The 21,523-nt window shown below is 45.2% G+C and overlaps 1 protein-coding gene across 1 annotated transcript in view; it reads left to right on the forward strand.

Annotated features, from left to right (window-relative positions):
- CHST13 (carbohydrate sulfotransferase 13) overlaps positions 1–18,040 on the forward strand; it is a 39,040-nt gene extending 21,000 nt beyond the window's left edge. The window contains exons 2-3 of the mRNA XM_019719526.2: positions 11,892–11,974; positions 16,516–18,040. Of these exons, the coding sequence (XP_019575085.2) occupies positions 11,892–11,974; positions 16,516–17,361 (929 nt within the window). The 3' untranslated portion in view covers positions 17,362–18,040. The remainder of the gene's footprint in view (positions 1–11,891; positions 11,975–16,515) is intronic.
- Positions 18,041–21,523: the final 3,483 nt, after the last annotated feature.

Raw genomic sequence — 21,523 nt, forward strand, 5'->3', positions numbered from 1 at the left:
TCTGCTTTCTGTTCCTCAGACTCAACTCAATAACATCCATTGTTCTCTCTTCAAGTTCTGTGATTCTTTCTTTTGCTTGCTCAAATCTGCCTTTGAATTTCTCTAGGGAAATTTTCATTCCAGTTACTGTGCTGTTCACTCCAGAATTTCTTTTTGGTATCTTTTAAAGTTTACTCTATTGATAGCTCCATTTTGTTTATACATCATTTTCTTGACTTTCTCCACATCTTCCTTTAGTTCTTTGAACATCTTTAAGACCGTTGTTTTAAAGTTTTGTCTCATATATCTGCCATCAGATATTTTTCAGGGACAGTTTCTATTTATTTATTTATTTTTTATTTAAGTGGGCCACACTTTCTTGTTCTTTGTATACCTTCTGATTTTCTTGCTGTTGTTGAACAAGGGACATTTGAATCTAACAATGTGGTAACTTTGGAAATCAGATTCTTCCCCTTACCCAGTGATTGCTGTTTTTTGCTTCTCTTTTTATTTACTAGTTTTGTTTTCTGGTTGTTTGTGGGGAGCCATGGTTTCTTGCAACCCTGAACCTTGCAGACTGGCTCAGTTTCTGCCCCCATAACATTGCCTCTGCCTTATCTGAGAGGCGCCTAACGGCTGCTGAGGAATGTGGTGGAAACGGCCAGTTCCCGGACACAGAAGACTAAGGGCTTTCTGGACAATTGGTAGGTTCTGTCTCCTTGAGATATTTACTTTTGTGAGTTTCAGTGACCTTGTATCTTCTATGTCAAAGTAAGGTTGAGGCTGGAAAGATTTACTTTCACTGAGATAATGCATATCTTCTTCGTTTAACTGCACGTACTCAAATTGTATATATTGGTTAGAGATAATAAACTCAGGGCTTCAGCATGACTGAAGACCGGCCGCATTAGCATTTGTGTGTGTCTTTTATTTCATTCCCACTCCCCCATTCAGGTACTGATCGACTCGTGGCGGCTGGCCCGTCACAGTTGTTGTAGGCTGTCTCTGTGCCTAGAGTCAGACTGAAGTGTAAATTTAATGTATTTTTAGTTTTTTCTGAGCTTTTCCATGGGCATTCACAATCATGTTCTAAGTTTCCCCATATATGCAGTTCTTTTAATATTCCACTGTTTAATTCTGGCTTCCAAAAGGGAAAAAGGGAAAAATAAAAGGGGGGAGGAGCCAGTCCTTTACGTCCCCTGGAAGTCACTTCAGCTGGAAGGGAAGGAACTTTCAACAATGTGGAGGGGTGCGAGAACAATGGCTGCCTGCCTTTGTTTGCACCTCTGTGTTCAGAAGCAGTAATCAGTGATCAGAGCACAGATCTCCAGTATTTGGAGGACTGGGTCCTTTTCACCCACCCTGGCTCCCGCATACTGTATGTAAACTGCTTCAGGAATATATGCTGCCTGTCATGTGGCTAGGGGTGCCAAATGGGTAGCTCGCACTGTGCTAAGAGTTGAAATTAACTGAAATTAACTGCAATTTACCATCCCCTGGGAGCAAGCCTTCAACAGACTCCAGAATTCCAAAACAGTTACATCAGATAGATTCCGCTAGTACAATAGTTGTCTAGGTGGGGAGACAAATTCCTGGTGCATGTTACTCCACCATCTTCCCAGAAGCCAGCATGCTTAGCTTTTAAAGAACTGCCAAACGGTGTTCCATAGCATCTGCTCTTTTACATTCTCACCATCAATGTATGATGGTTCCAGTTTCTCCACATCCTTTTTTTTATTAGTTTCAGGTGTACAAAGCAACGTAAAATTAGACTTTTAATCCCCTCATAAAATGATAACTCACCCCCCCCAAGCTACTATCCCTCTGACATCTTATATAGCTGTTGCAATACCATCGACTACCTTCCTTACCTATGTTGTACTCCACATCCCGTGACTATATATACCTATACATTTAGTTATAATTGACATTGAATATTATTCTACTTCAGCTCTTCAGGTGTATAGCACATTGATCAGGCATCTACACAGTCTATGACGTGATCCCCCTGATAAGTCCAGTGCCCATCTGGCACCTGATCTTTTAGAGAAAAGATCTCGATCAAGAGGAGGGAATGATAAAAGTGAACTGACATCTTGGGATGCTTAACCATGGAGCTGGGAGGACTGTGGGTGGAGCTGGGCCCCTGTTGACTCTCTAGCCCTGACTTCCTATTGAACTTTGTAGTAACTTCAGGTGAAGGGATGCTAATAAATAGAATAGCCATCTTGGAACCGGGCCATTATTTTTCTTCTTTACGTGGGAGTCGATTGGAGCCCCTGGTTGGAGGTGTGCGTTTCCTGCACTGCGGTGGTGGTTTTTGTTTCTTTTTCCTTTTTTTCCTGAATGAACCATTTTTCTTGTGGATTTATCTGGAGAGTTATTTTTTGCCAGTCAACACACCTTACATGATCTTTACAACATTGTTGATTATATTCCCCATACTGAATTAACTATCAATTTATATTTCTTAATACCTTCACCTTTTTTACCCTGCCCCCAACCCCATTCCCATCTATCACCCTGATAGACCTAGTACCTATCTGGCACCTTACCTAGTTATTACAATATTGTTGACTATATTCCTTATGCTATAACCTACATCCCCATCTTTCACCCATCCTTAACCACGCTCCCATCTTAAAGAAGTCCCTCTAAGAGTCCTTGTAATACTGGTTTGGTGGTGATGAACCCCTTCAGCCTTTTCTTGTCTGGAAAGCTCCTTATCTGTCCTTCAATTGTAAATGATAGCTTTGCTGGAGTAATCTTGGTTGTAGGTCCTTGCTTTTCATAACTTGGAATATTTCCTGCCTCTCCCTTCTTGTGTGCAAAGTTTCTGTTGAGAAATCAGCTGACAGTCTTATGGGGGCTCCCTTGTAAGTAACTAACTGCTTTTCTCTTGGTGCTTTTAAGATTCTCTCTTTGTATTTAACCTTTGGCATTTTAATTATGATGTGTCTTGGTGTTGGCCTCTTTGGGTTTATCTTCTTTGGGACTCTCTCTGATTCCTAGGCTTGGATGTCCATTTTCTTCACCAGGTTAGGGAAGTTTTCTGTCATTATTTCTTCAAATAGGTTTTCAATTCCTTGCTCTCACTCTTCTCCTTCTGATACCCCTATAATGTGAATGTTGGTATGCTCGATATTGTCTGGAGGCCCCTTAAACTCTCCTCAATTTTTTGGATTTGTTTTTCTTTTTGCTGTTCTGGTTGGGTGTTTTCTGCTACCTTATCTTCTACATCGCTGGTTGGATCCTCTGCTTCATATAATGTTGATTCCCTGCAATATATTCTTCATTTCCATTATTGTATCCTTTATTTCTGACTGGTTCTTTTTTATGGTTTCCATCTCCATTTTTATGAGATCATTGAGCATTTTTTTTTAATTAAAGTTTATTTGGGTGACAATTGTTAGGAAAGTTACATAGATTTCAGGTGTACAATTCTGTAATACATCATCTATATGTATCACATTACGTGTTCACCACCCAGAGTCAGTTGTCTTTCCATCCCCATATATTTGATCCTCTTTACCCTCATCTGCCACTGTCCTTCCCCTTTACCCTCTGGTAACCACTAAACTATTGTTTGTGTCTATGAGTTTTTGTTTCTTCTTTTGTTTGTCTTATTCTTTTGTTGTTTTCAGTTTTATATACCGCATATCAGTGAAATCATATGGTTCTCGACTTTTTCTGTCTGACTTATTTTGCTTAGCATAATAACCTCAAGATCAATCCATGTTGTCGCAAATGGTACTATTTCATCTTTTCATATGGCAGAATAGTATTGCATTGTGTATATATACCACAACTTCTTTATCCAATCATCTATCAAAGGACACTTTGGTTGTTTCTATGTTCAGTGAGCATTCTTATAACCAGTGTTTGGAACTCTGCATCCGATAGATTGCTTATCTCCATTTCGCTTAGTTCTTTTTCTGGAGCTTTGTTCTGTTCTTTCATTTGGGACATGTTTCTTTGTCTCCCCATTTTGGCTGCCTCCCTGTGTTTGTTTCTATGTATTAGGTAGGGTTGCTATGTCTTCCAGTCTTAGTAGAGCAGCCTTATGTAGTAGGTATGCTGTGGGGTTCAGTAGCGCAGTCTTTCTGGTCACCTGAGCCACGTGCTCCAGGTGCATCCCTTGTGTGGGTTGTGTGTGCCCTCCTCTTATAGTTGAGCCTTGGTTGATAATTGCACATCAATGTGAGGGACTGACCCTTGGGCTCACCGGTTGTGAGGACTGGCCTTGACTACAGTGGAAGCGTTGTTGCACAGGGGCTGATCCTACAGAGCAGGATCTGCCTCAGCAGGACTCTGGTGCCTACCCAACCAGCCTCTTGGGTGTGTCATACTTGGAGATGGCTAGGTGATGTTCCAGCTCATTTTGAAGCTGACCACTGGGGGCGCCAGCCTCAGGACCACCTTGGAGGAGATCTGCTGTAGGTCTACTTCAGCCACAGCGGGTGCCCCACCTGAGGCCACCTGGTGGGAACCAGAAAGAAATCCGCAGATTTCTGCTGCCCGTGCTGTGCTTGCATGCGCCTTGAGAGGCCAAGCCACGAAGCAAGGATGGCTGCTGCTAGTGCTGGCTTAGGGCTGCTCAGCCAGAGGTACAGGACACGCTCAAGCCAGATGCTGCTTGTCTGGGTTCCGCGAACCTTTGAGAGATCCTAGGAAAGTGCAGCTTGAGCCAAGGCAAGCATTCCTCAAGAAAAAGTCACTGAAAGCAGCCTGGGTGTGCCTGAAAGTTGGGCAGGGCCAGGTCTCAAATTGCCAGGGTGTGGAGAACTAACTGCTGAGACTCAGAAATGTCGGCCTCCTGTGTTCGCCTGCCAGGAAGGGGAGGGCTCAACAAAGAAACTATGGCGTCCGGTTACTTCCGGAAAAATGGCGGAGTGAGGTGAGCCTCTGTAAAGCTCCCCTGGAATTTACAAAGAATCGAACAACAAAAACTCCACAAAGGACTCCCTGCACAGCAGACAAGCAACACGAAGAGGCCCACTACCGACTGAAATCACCTACAGGTGGGAGATTCGCGCGAGTGGAGGGAGGAGGAAAGGGAGAAGCGCGCGGAGACGGAACCGCGCGGGCGCAGGACGCAGACCTAGCTCAGTGTGCCGAGCTCGCTGCTTCCCGGAACTACCGCAGCTGCGGGAGATCGGACTGCTAGGGCTCCGCCAGGGCTCCACAGGGCTGAGGGGACAGCATATAACACGGCTGAACCCAACGCTCACGGCAGAGACCTCGGAGAAAAGACTGAGGGAAAAAGGCTGAAAACGGTGGTTTAAGCCCGCACTGCCGAGCAGAGAATGGAGCCTTAGGCACTGAGACTAGCCGCCCCCTCCCTCCCCTCCCAGAGCTCGCCCCGCCCCCACCTGCCCGGTGCTAGAAGCGAAACAGTAGCAGTGTCAGATCAAAACAACAGAAAATTTGCTATATTTGAGAACTGTGGCCCACAAACACAAATCCACAGCCCAACTAGTTCCGGCAAAGGGAAGAGAGCTGTGGAAGCAGGACCGGCTGTGGTGGTGGTCGCCGCCATTGCTCTGGGCCACCTCTCACAACTCACCCCGCCCCTGACTCCACCTATCTGGGCGGATCCCTGCAGGAGTAAACAGAACTGCTGAAATATACGGGCTCTGAATCAGCAGCTGGAAGAGCTTTCGAACATCAAAAGCTCTCCGCATACCCACCGGGACACTGCGCCCTGTGACCTAGACGAACTATTAACAGAAGAGAAGCCCGTCTCCCAGGGAATCCCCCCATTGCGTGAGAAGTTGGAATAGTGCAGAGAAAACATAGCACTACTGTGTGGGAGAAGAAAAATAAGTTGCAGTTGGAGAAATAATAAAACATTCTACCAACAAGTACTGGCAAACAAAAGAAAGACCGCTTTCTATCAACCTGTTGCAGAAGTCACTCCTGTAGATGTCTAGGAAGAGAAATAGTAAACCAGTAATCGCCATGAATAACCAAGGCAACAAGATAGCTCAGAAAGAAAGTGAAAAATCTCCAGAGAAGGCACTTAAAGATACAGAAATATGTGACTTAAATGACAGAGAATTCAAGATTGCAGTTCTGAAAAACTCAACGAGATACAAGAAAACACAGATAGGCAGTTAAAGGAACTCAGAAACTCAATCAAAGAACAGCATGAGCATTTTACGAAAGAGATTGAAATCTTAAAAAGAACCAAATAGAATTTCTGGAGATTAAGAACTCAATAGAAGAAATTAAGAATGAAATAACCAGCTTAGGTAGTAGAGTTGACCAGATGGAGGAAAGAATCAGTGACATCGAAGATAGAAACCTGGAAATGACACAAATTGAAGAAGAAAGAGACTTGAGACTTAAAAGAAATGAAAGAACTCTACAAGAACTTTCTGACTCCATCAGAAAGAGCAATATAAGAATAATGGGCATACCAGAAGGGGAAGAAAGAGAGAAGGGAACAGAGAATATATTCAAACAAATTGTCGATGAGAACTTCCCAAATTTGTGGACAGAACTGGACCCTCGAATCCAAGAAGCAAATAGAACACCTAGTTACCTCAATCCCAACAGGCCTTCTCCAAGTCACATTGTATTGAAGCTGTCTGAAATCAACGACAAAGAAAGAATCCTCAAGGCAGCCAGGGAAAAGAAGACGGTAAATTACAAAGGAAAGCCCATTAGATTATCATCAGATTTTTCAGCAGAAACTCTCCAAGTCAGGAGGGAGTGGAATCAAATATTCAAACTATTGAAAGAGAGAAATCATGAGCCAAGAATAATATATCCAGCAAAGATACCCTTTAGATATGAAGGAGGAATAAAGACCTTTCCAGACATACAGAAGCTGAGGGAATTTTCTAATACACGACCTGCACTACAAGAAATACTAAAGGACGCTATTCGACCACCATCAACAGGGACAATTTGTGGCAACCAAAACTCAAAAAGGGAGAGAGTAAAGGCCTGAACCGGAATATGGGAATGGAGAAAGTAAGCGTGCTGAAGAAAATGGAATACTCTAAATATCAAACTTTCTTTTACATAAACTTAAGGGAAACCACTCAAAGTAAATCCAGAATTGAAATATATACTGAAATAAAAGAAGAAACAGAGGGAAACATCAGAGAATACCACCACACAGAAATAATAGACAACAACAAAAAGGCAAAGAAACAATGGAGACACAGCCTTACCAGAAAACTAAAGATAGAATGACAGGAAATCCTCACATATCAATAATCACCCTAAATGGAAATGGACTGAACTCACCAATAAAAAGGCACAGAGTAGCAGATTGGATCAAAAAACTAAAACCAAACATATGCTGTATCCAAGAGACACATCTCAGCTACAAGGACAAGCATAGACTCAAAGTGAAAGGGTGGAAATTGACACTCCAAGCAAATGGTACCCAGAGAAAATCAGGTGTAGCCATAATGATATCAGATGAAACAGACTTCAAGGTGAAAAAGATAACAAGAGACAAAGATGGACATTTCATAATGGTGAAGGGGACTGTACAACAAGAAGACATAACAGTCATCAATATTTATGCCCCCAATCAGGGAGCACCGAAATACACCAAGCAACTACTAACAGAACTAAAGGGAGAAATTGACCAAAACACAATTATACTAGGGGACTTAAATACATCATTGACAGCTATGGATAGATCATCCAAACAGAAAATAAATAACGAAATAGTAGCCCTAAATGACACATTAGATGAAATGGACATAATTGACATTTATAGAGCACTTCATCCTAAAACATCAGACTATACATTCTTTTCTAGTGTACATGGAACATTCTCAAGGATAGACCATATATTGGGACATAAAATCAGTCTCAACAAATTTAAGAAGATTGAAATCATACCATGCATATTCTCTGATCACAAGGCTTTGAAATTGGATATCAACTGTAAAAAGAAAGCGGAAAAACACAAATACATGGAGACCAAACAACATACTTTTAAAGAAGGACTGGGTCAAAGAAGAAATTAGAGGAGAGATCAAAAGATACATAGAAACAAATGACAATGAAAATACATCCTACCAAAATTTTTGGGATGCAGCGAAAGCAGTTTTAAGAGGGAAATTTATCTCATTACAGGCCTATCTCAAGAAACAAGAAAACTCCCAAATAAATAACCTCATGTTACACCTCAAAGAACTAGAAAAAGAAGAACAAGTAAAACCCAAGGTCAGCAGAAGAAAGGAAATAACAAAAATTAGAGCAGAACTAAATGAAATAGAGAACAAAAAGACAATAGAAAAAATTAATGTGACAAAGAGCTGGTTCTTTGAAAAGATTAACAAAATTGACAAACCCTTGGCTAGACTTACTAAGATAAAAGAGAGAAGACACTGATTAACAAAATCAGAAACGAAAAAGGGAAGTTATCACGGACACCACAGAAATACAAAGGATCATCCAAGAATACTATGAAGGACTATATGCCACCAAATTCAACAACCTAGAAGAAATGGACAAGTTCTTAGAAACATATAGCCTTCCAAGGCTGAACCATGAAGAACTGGAAAATCTAAACAGACCGATCACCAGTAACAAAATTGAATCAGTCATCCAAAACCTTCCCAAAAGCAAAAGTCCGGGACCAGATGGCTTCACTAGTGAATTCTACCAAACCTTCAAAGAGGATCTAATACCAATCCTGCACAAACTCTTCCAAAAAATTGAAGAAGAGACAGTACGCCCTAACTGATTTTATGAGGGCAGCATTACCCTGATACCAAAACCTGGTAAGGACAACACAGAAAAGAAAACTACAGACCAATATCTCTGATGAATACAGATGCAAAAATGCTAAACAAAATTCGAGCAAATCGAATACAACAATGCATTAAAAAGATTATTCATCACGGCCAACTGGGGTTCATCCCCCGGAGCACAAGAATGGTTCAACATCTGCAAATCCATCAATGTGATACATCACATAAACAAAATGAAGGACAAAAATCATACGATTATATCAATTGATGCAGAAAAAGCATTTGACAAGATACAACATCCATTTTTGATTAAAACACTTAATAAAATGGGTATAGAAGGAAAATACCTTAACATACTAAAGGCCATATATGACAAGCCCTCTGCTAATCTCATAATTAATGGAGAAAAACTGAAGCCCTTTGCTCTACGTTCAGGAACACGACAGGGATGTCCCCTATCACCTCTGCTTTTCAACATAGTGTTGGAAGTCCTTGCCAGAGCAATCAGGCAAGAGAAAGAAATAAAAGGCATCCAAATTGGGAATGAAGAAGTTAAATTATCACTCTTTGCAGATGACATGATGCTATATATAGAAAACCCTAAAGACTCCACCAAAAAGCTATTAGAAACAATCAACGAATACAGTAAAGTTGCCGGCTACAAAATCAATGTACAAAAGTCCATTGCATTCCTATATACTAACAATGAAATCTCAGAAAAAGAAATACAAAAAACAATTCCTTTTGCAATTGCAGCAAAAAGAATAAAATACCTAGGAATAAACTTAACCAAGGATGTGAAAGACCTATATGCTGAAAACTATAAGACATTTTTGAAAGAAATTGAAGAAGACACAAAGAAATGGAAAGACATTCCGTGCTCATGGATTGGAAGAATCAACATAGTTAAAATGGCCATATTACCCAAAGCAATATACAGATTCAATGCAATCCCCATCAAAATCCCAATGGCATATTTTAAAGAAATAGAACAAAAATCATCAGATTTGTTTGGAACCACAAAAGACCCGAATAGCCAAAGCAATCTTAAGAAAAAGAACAATAATGGAGGTATCACACTTCCTGACTTTGGCTTGTACTACAGGGCTACAATAATCAAAACAGCATGGTATTGGCAGAAAAACAGACACATAGACCAATGGAATAGAATTGAGAACCCAGAAATAAAACCACATAAATATGGACAGATAATTTTTGACAAAGAAGCTAAAAACATACAATGGAGCAAAGACAGCCTCTTCAATAAATGGTGCTGGGAGAATTGGATAGCCACGTGCAAAAGAATGAAACTGGACTGCTATTTGTCACCATGTACCAAAGTTAATTCAAAATGGATCAAAGACTTAAGCATAAGACCTGACACAATAAACTGCATAGAAGAAAACATAGGTACTAAACTTATGGACCTTGGGTTCAAAGAGCATTTTATGAACTTGACTCCAAAGGCAATGGAAGTAAAAGCTAAAATAAACGAATGGGACTATATGAAACTTAAAAGCTTCTGCACAGCAAAAGAAACCATTGACAAAATAAAGAGGCCACCAACTGAATGGGAGAAGATTTTTGCAAATAGTGCCTCCGATAAGGGGCTAGTATCCAGAATATACAAGGAACTCATGCAACTCAACAACAAAAAAACAAACAACCCAATTGAAAAATGGGCAGAGGACTTGAAGAGACATTTCTCCAAAGAGGACATACAAATGGCAAATAGACATATGAAAAAATGCTCAACATCACTAATCATCAGAGAAATGCAAATCAAAACCACAATGAGATATCACCTCACCCCAGTCAGAATGGCTATCATCAACAAGACAAATAGTAACAAATGTTGGAGAGGCTGTGGAGAAAAAGGAACCCTCATACACTGTTGGTGGGAATGCAGACTGGTGCAGCCGTTATGGAAGGCAGTGTGGAGGTTCCTCAAAAAATTACAAATAGAATTACCATATGACCCAGCAATCCCTCTCCTGGGTATCTACCCAAAAAATCTGAAAACATTTAGAGATAAAGACACGTGTGCTCCAATGTTCATTGCAGCTTTGTTTACGGTGGCCAAGACATGGAAACAACCAAAATGTCCTTCGATAGATGAATGGATAAAGAAGTTGTGGTATATATACACAGTGGAATACTATTCAGCGGTAAGAAAAGATGATATAGGAACATTTGTGACAACATGGATGGATCTTGAGAGTGTAATGCTGAGCGAAATAAGTCAGACAGAAAAAGCAGGGAACCATGTGATTTCACTGATATGTGGTATATAAGTCAAAAACAAGAAAAACAAGACAAACAAATGAGGAACAGAAACTCATAGACACAGACAATAGTTTAGTGGTTACCAGAGGGTAAGGGCGGTGGGGGCTGTGAGATGAAGGTAAGGGGGATCAAATATATGGTGATGGAAGGAGAACTGACTCTGGGTGGTGAACACACAATGGTATTTATAGATGATGTAATACAGAATTGTACACCTGAAATCTATGTAATTTTACTAACAATTGTCACCCCAATAAATTAAAAAAATAAATAAAATAAAATAACAAAGAAGTGTCCAGTCTATGACACAGCTAAAGCTGTATTTACCATGAGGAGGCATGTGTACTGCCAGGGGAAGTAAAGTCTACTGTAGGAGTTCACAGTGTATCATTTGACCTGAGAGCTGTTACCCAGAGAGTCTACAGCCTGGCTATGCCACCTCCACTGCTGTTCAGCCCTTTCTGGCTACCTATACCCAGGATCTGGGAGGCTGGGCAGATAGCTTGTTTAGCCTCTCCTTAGTCATGGGGCTGGCAGGGGTGGGTCATGAGATGATGGCAGATTGGGTTGGGTGAGGTTTGGTGGTGAGGCCTTTCTCAGAGGGCTCTGAGCTAGGTACCACCTTCCTTCTCATTCACTCCTGCCTGGCACCCTCCAACTCTGGAGGGTAAAGCATGAGGGCAAGAGTGACACCAAGCACCCTGCCTGGTGGATTAGGGGCCCTGTCAGTGCTCCCCTGCACTCCACCAAACACTGCCCTATCCCCAGGCAGGCAAGACACAGGAGGGAAACTGAATGCCAGAAGTGGATTAATGTGCTCTAGGTGAGTTGGCCAAGCCTTCACACAGTGCCAAAGCCAGTTCATCTGATGCAGGGATGACACCTCTCTATGCTCCACAGAATCTGAAAACAGTGCCCTGGGCTCTGGCTGGCTTCATGGAAAGAAGAGGAGTCCCCTGCAGATGCTCTATGACCTGAACAAGGTAGGTGGACAGACCCCCCACCCTGGGACCCCTACCTCTGCCTCCAGACATGGGAACCTTAGAGCCCCAATGTAGACCTGCTGTCAGGGGACTGGAACCCACACTGGGCATAGAGAGGCTTCCTCTGCAAATCCAGGCTCTGTTCAGAGAATGAGAATGCCTGGGGATGTGACAAGGGAAAAATTTGGGAGCAAGCTGAGAGAGCTGGGGTCTCCACCCCCTCTACCCATCCATCATCCACCCAGTAATAGTTTGGGGCCACTCAGTGCCAGGCACTGTTCTGTGTGTTGCAAATATGAGAGTGAAAACGACCATGAGCCTGCCCTCAGGTAGTTGACAGTCTAATGGGGAGACACTAATTAAGTGAACCTCCAAATTTAGTACCAACTGCAATAGGTAAACACACCGGGAGCCCCTGCCTTGCCTGTTCTCAAGCAATGGACTAGGTGGCTCACTGATTCGTGAACTCCACTTCTGATGTTGGCCCCACTGGGAGCACACACTGCCCTAAATACACACATGGTTGTACCCCACTTAGAGCCATACCTCCTGGCTCACATACACCCCAACAGGCACACTCAGAGGCACCCATTCAGGCAGCATGTGTTGAGTACCTACTGCATGCAGGCTGTGCTCAGGAAACTGTGAATCCAGCCACAAGCAGTTTGGCTGGGTCCCTGTCCTTGTGCAGCTGACAGTCCTGTGGAGAGGAAGACATCATCTGATCACCACCTGCACTAACCTGTGACTGACTCATGTCTAAAGAGGAAGTACAAAGTGCAATGAAAACTCTACCAGGTGGGTCCTAGTTTAGATAGGTGAGAAGGACCCTCTCTGAGAAAGGTACATTGCAGCTGAGACCTGCAGAGGAAGAATTAAGAAGCAAACAGTAGGGGCCAAGCACCTGGAGGTGAGCAGAGGACAAAAGAGGGTATGGGAGGTGAGCCAGGCCCGCTGCCTGTTGTGGCCCAGCAGGAGAACAAAGGTAATAGGGAGCCATGGAGTGTTTTAAGCCAGGGAGAATGACCAGACTAGGGTTGGGAAAGTGGCTGCTCATTGAATCCCCGAGGACTGAGCCAAAGGGGCATGTGGAGCTCATCTGGCCTATACCCTTCGGTTGCAGGTGGGAAGGCCTTGATTCATAGAGGGTGACTGGCTTGCCCTGGGCCATATAGCAGGTCCAGGGCAGGCCAGGCTCTCATCAGGGCCCCAGCTTCCACTAGCTCTGCAGGCTTTTGAGGGACAGATGGGGCTAGCTCAGCCCCTCACAGCCTGAGGACCCAGTAAGATGTCAAGGCGCTAGAAGCTTGGCACCTTCCAGCTGGAGAAATAATAGTAATAAAAACAATCTGGCCAACAAGTACTAACTGCGTATGAGGCGCTCTAGTTCTGTGAACTCACTTAGCCCTCACAGCAACCCTGTACGGTGGGGCTGTTGTTATCCCGATATACAGATGAGGAAACCAAGACACAGGGAGGCTAAGGACCCTGAGAAAGTCACAGAGGTCACAGGGACTAGGGCCAGGCTAAGGATCCAGGCAGCTGCATCCATCCGGTCTGGGAGGTATGAGGGTGTCACTGCTAGATGCAGCCCCAGACCAGCAGACTTGGCCCTGGCTTAGCCCCAAGAGACATGAGCTGGAGCCCCAGCTTCCATACAGGGGAGTTGTAGACAACTCATTTCCTTTGAGCCTCAGTGTTCTCACCTGTAAAATGGAAAGAGTATTCACTACCTAGGTATTCAGGGGACTGCAAACAACCAGCAGAGATGCTCAGAGACCAGCATCCCCATTGACAGCAGCAACACTGCCCACCAGCATCATGTGGATGTTGACTTCTGTCAGATACTTGTTGCCTCATGGATACAAGATGACTGCCAGGGCCCTGACATCTCACAGGACAGCATCCTAAGCAGAAGGGAGAGGGGATGGGACAAAGGGTCGCCTTCAGGAGCCCTCACTTTTTCTCCTGAAGGAAAGTCTTTCCTGGAAGCCATCCAGCACACTTCCCCTTACATCAACTTGGCCAGAACCAGGCCACATGCTCATCCCTGGACACTTTAATAAAGGTGCGACTGGTTCCTCCCTGAGGCTGGGCATATGGTCTAACACAGTTGGGGTCTGCTGTCAAGGAAGGAGGGGGGCTGACAGGTCAATGGCCAACATTCCATGTCACAAGAAATGTGCTGGGTTTTCTGAAAGCTGAAATCAGACCTTGGCTGTGGGGCCCCTGGATACAGTCCTTTGCTGGCACCCATGTGGAGCCAGGCTTTTGAAGCCAATTCTATGAGACAGTGCTTCAAAAGGTGGAAATGCAATCCTCTAAGTGCCCTCAGGCCCCCTATAGCCATGGCTGAATTTGGCAACCAACCCCACAGCCAGCTTTTGAAAAAGTAATATAAGCACATGATAGGGCATTCGATACTCCCACAGAATGTCCAGTGAAGAGCACCTCTCCTTCCCACACTGTCCCCCATTTCCCCTGGAAGTGGCCAGTTCCCTATGTCCTTCCAGACATGTTCTAGGCATGTATTAACATCAAATGCTGTATCATGTGCTTATGCTACTTTTTCAAAATCTCACCTATAGGAACATATGACCTCTCTCTATTTTAACTTTTCATTTTGAAAAATTCAAACATATGCAAAAGTAGAGAGAATAGTACAATGAACCCCCATGTTTCCATCACCCAGTCTGAACAGTGGTCAACTCCTGTCCAACCTTGTATCATCCTGACCCTTCCCCCTCCTGCCTACCTGACATTATCTTGAAGCAAATCCCAGCCTTGTTGATTCTGTGACTATTTCAATATATATCTAAATGAGAAACTCCCCACAACTCATCTTTTTCAAACATTTAAAAATTTTCTTTCCCTACCCTTTATAAACCCAAAGTGTGGCATATGAAGTCCTGTTCTTCCCTTTAACTTTTTGCACTTAAGTCTTTCTTATCTGTCTGAAATGGAACATTCTGAAGTCTTTACTTTAGCTGAGCTATAACTCACATACCATAAAATTCCCTTTTTTAAAGTGTACAGTTCAGTGGCTTTAGTATATTTACAAGGCTGTACAACCATCACCACCACCTAATTGCAGAACATTTTCATCACTCCAAAAAGAAACCCAGTACTTATTAGCAGTCATTCCCCATTTCCTTGTCCTCCCATGAAACCACCAATCTACTTTCCATCTCTATGGATCTATTATGGACATTTCATGTAAATGGAATCATACATGTGATCTTTTGTGTCTGGCTTCTTTCACTTAGTGTGCATGTTTTCAAGGTTCATCCATGTTTTAGCATGCATCAGAACATCATTCCTTTTTATGGCTGAGTAATATTCCATTGTATGGATAGACTACGTATTATTTATCCATTCATCAGCCGATGGACATTTGGGTTGTTTCCACTCTTTGTTATGAATAATGTTGCTGTGAACATTTGTATACAAGTTTTTGTGTACTTATGTTTTTAGTTACCTTAGGTATACCTAGGAATGGAATTGCTGGATCATATATATATACTTTTTTTGAGGAGCTGCCAAACTGCTTTCAACAACAGCTGTATGATTTTACACTTTCACCAGCAGTAAGTGAAGTTTCCACTTTCCTGCATCCTCACCAATATTTATTATCTTTTTATTTTTATATTATGAAGGCTTCTAATGCAATTTTCAGAAGTTAAGAACACTTTCTCCTAAGAACTCTTAGACTGAAAACAACCAAGAAGCGGGTTGGGGATAGGGGGTGGAGGGCTAGTCTTAGAGGTAGACACTTTGTTTAGGGCATAAAGGACTTGAACAAAGGAGGGAGTGTTGCTGGAGGAACTGGCCTGGGTATTGGTATAGCTGAAGAGGGCTGGGAGGGGCTGGCCCAAGTGTCCTCCTGATATTACCTAATTCATAGAGTTGTAAAGGGCATAGCAAGGTGCCTGGCACACAATAAGTGCTAGATAAATGCTGGATGTTATTATTTCACAGAGGAGTGACAGGATCAGAGACAGCAAGCTTCCTGACCAAGCACTGAGATTAGAATTTGTTGGGGGGAGTGGGGAGGTGTAGAAATCAAGACCCAAAGGAACATGCCAATTCATAAATATAGAATTAGCTCATTTTATTATCGAACAAAAAATATCCCGATAGCCTGCAAGTGGCTTCATTTTTCAACTCTATTTCCATGGAATTAAAGCTTATACACTTTACTACTTTTAGTAAACAGCAGATATTCAATTTGTGCGCACTACGAAGTCATACTTTATCAGGCTTACTCTGACCTTATCACATTCATTATCAGTACCTCCTCTGTTCTGAGTGCCGGGGCGAGTGACTAGTCACATCTTTCCACAAGCCTCTGCAAAGTTAGATTTATTAGACGCCCCCAACCCAGGTCCAGGAAAGATGCCTGGGCCCCACATCACATAGTGATCGGTGGCAGAGCTGGGGTTCCAGTCCAGGTCCCCTGCCTGCCTTCTGGCCCCGGCTCACGGGTCCCTGGCCACACCAGACTGGGCAGCAGCCCTCACCCGTCCGCCTATCTCCCGCAGGGCCCGCTCTCGGCCCTGGCTGAGGTGCACCGCCAGCGGCGAGATCTGCTGCAACGTGCCTGCAGCCGCCACACACGCCGGCAGCGCCTGCTGCAGCCGCAGGACCTGCAGCACGTGCTGGTGGACGATACGCACGGCCTCCTCTATTGCTACGTGCCCAAGGTGGCCTGCACCAACTGGAAGCGCGTACTGCTGGCACTGAATGGCAGTGCACGCGGGGACCCACGCTCCATCCCTGCGCACGAGGTGCACGCTCCAGGCCGCCTGCCCTCTCTGGCCGACTTTAGCCCCGCAGAGATCAACCGGCGCCTGCGGGCCTACCTGGCCTTTCTCTTCGTGCGCGAGCCCTTCGAGCGCTTGGCCTCCGCCTACAGCAACAAGTTTGTGCGGCCCTACAGCTCGGCCTTCCAGCAACGTTATGGCACGCGCATTGTGCGGCGCCTGCGGCCGCGCCCACACCCGGACGCGTTGGCCCGCGGCCACGACGTACGCTTCGCGGAGTTCCTGGCTTACCTGCTGGACCCGCGCACGCGCCGCGACGAGCCCTTCAACGAGCACTGGGAGCGCGCCCACGCTCTCTGCCACCCGTGCCGCCTGCGCTACGACATCGTGGGTAAGTTCGAGACGCTGGCAGAGGATGCGACCTTCGTGCTGGGCTTTGTGGGTTTGCCCGGCCTGCGCTTCCCTGCGCCTCCGCCCCCGGCAAAAGCGGCCACCACTCATGACCAAGCTGCGCGCCTCTTCCAGGACATCAGCCCCTTCTACCAGCGACGCCTCTTCGACCTCTACAGGATGGACTTCCTGCTGTTCAACTATTCCACGCCGTCTTACCTGCGGCTGCACTAGCCTGCCGCCCGGGGGCCCTCCAGGGTACATTGTGGAAGGGCCCGAGAATGGGTATTTCTAATGGGCCCCGGGGACTCCACTCTGACAACCACTGCGTTGGGCTGCCATCACACCTGTCTGGGTTTGGGTGCAGCCCACCTCAGGTGCTGTTCATCTGTGTACCTGCCGCCTGTCCCGCCTGTCGCTTGATGCTTGCTTCCTTTAATTGCTCTAGCTGTCAGGTGCTTCCCCAGGATCCCTGGGTGGGTGGAGTTTCAGGTTGCAAAGAGGCCATTTTTTGTCAGCTCTCTCTCCAAATCTGTCCACGGTGCAACAGGACAGAATACTGGCTCGAGGCAGCCTGTGACCCATCCCAGTACCCTCCCCAAATCACCCTCTCTTGTAAGGACAGCCCTGGTCAAGGAGAGAAGCCCTCCCATGCTGGACTTGGGCTGGGGCCATCCTTGTCTCTGGGTCTGGCTCAAGAGCCAGCTGTGAGCTGTTTTCACTCTGCCTGTCACAGAGCAGGGCTGCCTTTCCTGTGGCTGGCCCCACCCTTGGTCTCAGTCTGGCCAGATGCTAGGTCGCCTCTGTGTGCCCACAGAGGCCAGGGGTGCAATACGATCGATGGCAGGTTTTATAGGGCCTTGGTGAGCTGGGAAGCTCATGTTATTGAAATAAATGTGTTTTGTTCTTCTGACATTTTGGAGTTTCTCCACTTCATTTTGCCATTTGCTGCTCTGGGGCATGGGGCTGTCTGATTTTGGGCCTCTTACTGATCCTCAGTTTCCCCTGCTGCCAAATGGCCTAAGAATTCCAGAGGGCTATGAAAATCAGATAAGAGAGATGGAGAACCTGGCTTACTGTCACAGGAGCCCACACGTGCAAGGGGCTACTTGAGGAGTCGAGTATGGAAGGGGTGCACCATGGTGTGGAGGACTAAATTGTGAGTGAGGGGAAAACAGTGATGACTTCGGGAAAATCTAACTTTTCACTGTGTCTGGGCCAAAGATTAAAGCCCAGACCAGCTCAGTGAAGCCCTGTGCCTTGGGCTGCCTCGTGTGTATGTGTGTGCGTGTGTGTGTGTGTGTGTGTGTGTGTGTGTGTGTGTGTGTGTTTTGCAGCATGTATTGGGCCGCTTGGTAATGAGAATCCACCCTCCTGGCTTTGGGCAGACAGCCAGCCTTGGGAGTCCCTTAGGAGGGACTGAATGTCCCCTTAGTGACTGGTTGAGACTGGATGGTATCCTTTCTCAGTTTCCTTGGATTATCAGTAACTTTGGGAAGAACAGGGTATGCTTGAGGTTTTGAAAAACAAGCATGAAAACACACCGAGGAAGGGCATCTTCGCAGGGATGAGACCAAACCAGCTGTGGTACCTCCACCCTGTAGTGAGGGCCTGTGTGTGCTGTGCTGGCCTGTGGAGACTTTGGCCAGGGACTAGCAGCTCAGCCCTGTTCACACCCCAGTCTTTGCTAGTGCTAGTCCCCATTCCTGGGATGCCCTCCTTCCCCAGGCTGGTCCTTGGGTCCCTCCTTCTTAGGAGCCTGCCTGAGGCCTTCAGGATGCCCCTCTCAGAGCTCCCCCCCATGCTATATCCATGGGTCCTCCCAGTGTGGGTCAGTGGTGGTCATCTCCTGTGGCCCTGGGAAGGGGTGGCCACTGGGCTTCCCATGAAGCCTCATTCCACTGAAGGCGCTCAGAAACCCCAGGACCAGGATGGTTACCAGGACACCCTGGACCACAACCCTATCATGCCTATCCATGCTTAAGGAGGGAGGGGCCGCCATCTTTCTTACAAGCCCCTGTTACCCACACATTCCCTCACACGCTACACACATACCGTGATTGTTACATGCCACTTCACGCTTGGTTGTTACACATCTGCTTTGATGACACACATCTTTGTTCCAAGCTCATTCAGCACCCACACAACCTCTGATGTGACTTATTTACTCAAAGTTAACCCCCATCCAGATATCACACCCTTGGGTGCATCACAATTAGAAGTCACCCTTTGCCATCACACCATCAGCTGTCATCCCTTCAGTGCCTCCTGTGTGCTGACACTTGTCACATGCACTCACACTCTGTCATTGGGGCAGGCTGTCCATTACCCCAGCCCCCATGGATGTCCCCTGTACACCCTTGAGTTTTCATGCACTCGCTGTCACACACTTGGCTGAATCCCCAACACACAGCCCTCACCTCTGCTGTGAGTACAAGGCCCACAGCCCTGGCTGATACACTGGAGGTGCCTCTTGCTACTTTCACCTCACTAGTTTTGGGGAATTCATCGTGCTCTGGCCATCCTCTGGTTTGTCTCCCTTTTGGGTGGCACCAGAACATGTCTGTCCTCACAGATCACAGACTGCCTGCCTTCCCCAAGTGGTGTGATCCTGGCTGGGTCCTGGGATGACCTAAGAAAGACAGGGTCTCATGAGAAGAGCTGAACAAGACATGAGAGCATTCAGACAGGCTCTTAATCTGGCACCCCCTGCAGACAAGTGATTTTTCTATTAAAACCAGTTTCTAAAGAGATTAAGAGCATGAACGAAAGGTCACATGCATTTTAACTTACTCAAAATTGTATTCTCCAATTTTCCAGTCTGTCAGAACTGGGTAGTACTGATCAGCAACCTCCCCAGGATGGAAGTAGCATGGATAGATTGGGTTACAAAGACTTGTTTAAAACAAGTTTCAATGCTTTTTTGCTTTTTCTGGCTTTTTTGTCAGGAAAATGTTTCCCAGATTTTTATAGTTATGGTGTTGGTTTTCGTTTGTTTTGTTTTTCAGTTTTATTTTGTGGCTTTGTCATCCAGGCAGCTTCCTGGGAGGCATAGTGCCATGGTTTAAAATTTTGCTAAAATCCTTGGTTATTTGTAACAACACTACTTCATGCATTATTCAGTTTCAGAATTGCAGCCAACTGCATTTGCTGGTTTCAGCAACTGGCTGGACGGCCTCCGGGTGAAAGAAAAGCCCAGAGTTGTTCACATTGCTGTGTCACCAAAATACTCCAACAGGTAAATGGGCCCAGGTCTCAGGGTGCTGCCTTTTCCAGTGATGCAACAGCTCTCTTACTAGGATAAAGGTGCAACTGCCTGTGACAAAGTCTCAATAATGGCTTCAACCATGTGGTCTCTCCTGTTCAGGGAAAGGTGCTCAGAACTGGTGGAGTGCAGACTCCTTCGCTCCTCTTGTTCCACCATCCCTGGGACGTAGCCCTCTTCGATGTGGTATATGAAAGAGCAATTCACTTTCCTACAAGGTGAGTTGACCCCTGATCACCTGTTCCTTAGGAGGCTTCAATTATGTGCTGATTTGTGTTCTGTTGTAACTGTGCTCATGCTATGAGAACAACTGAGGGTCTGGATGGTTGCTCCTAAAGCGCCCCATATTGCTACACGGGCCCCATGACCATTTCTATGTTTAATAAAATAATTTCACATAAAGAATAATGCTAAGCCATCCCTTTGTTGTCAAACATTTATGAGGAGGTTATTGCCCATTTTTCTGTGAGGAATTTCTCAATGTGTGCTTCCTGAAGATTTAACATACAAACATTCAACACATGGTGGGACCAACAGGTAGTTCCTTACTCCATTCACATCCTTTGTTTAAATAAACTCTCAGGGAGGTATCACTGAAGATCAGGCACATTTTATGATTCTGGATTTGGGAACATGTATGATGAGCTTTTTCTACCCACAGAACAGTTGGCTTTGCTGCACATGCTGGAGGAGCCCTGCATGTCCTCCTGCTTCATTTCCTAACCACTGGGCCACGGCAAAGTATAGCCGGAGGGGGATCAAAGGGAGGCATGTGCATCAGGACCACTCGGGGAAAACAGTGTGGTGCCAGCTGGTAAAGATGGGCACTCAGGAAACCTCTGGCCAGCAATTCCTCTTTGGGGACAACATGCCTGTGAAACAGGGCAGGAGTGCTCAGAGCAGCAGCATCCACAATAGCAAAAAGTAGAAACAACCAAATGTCTAGTAAATAAAGAATGGGCAAATCGCGGGTTATTATATAGCGAAAATTAAATGATTATATGAACAACAACTATATGCACTATCATGACTCAGCAACTTGCTGTTGAGGGGAAAAGAAAGTTGCATGTAGTGTGGTACAATCTTATATCATTAAAAAAAAACCAGTGTATTGTTTTGAGATACTATTGT

The sequence above is a fragment of the Rhinolophus sinicus genome, linkage group LG09 (assembly GCF_036562045.2).
Source record: "Rhinolophus sinicus isolate RSC01 linkage group LG09, ASM3656204v1, whole genome shotgun sequence".
Lineage (NCBI taxonomy): Eukaryota > Metazoa > Chordata > Mammalia > Chiroptera > Rhinolophidae > Rhinolophus > Rhinolophus sinicus.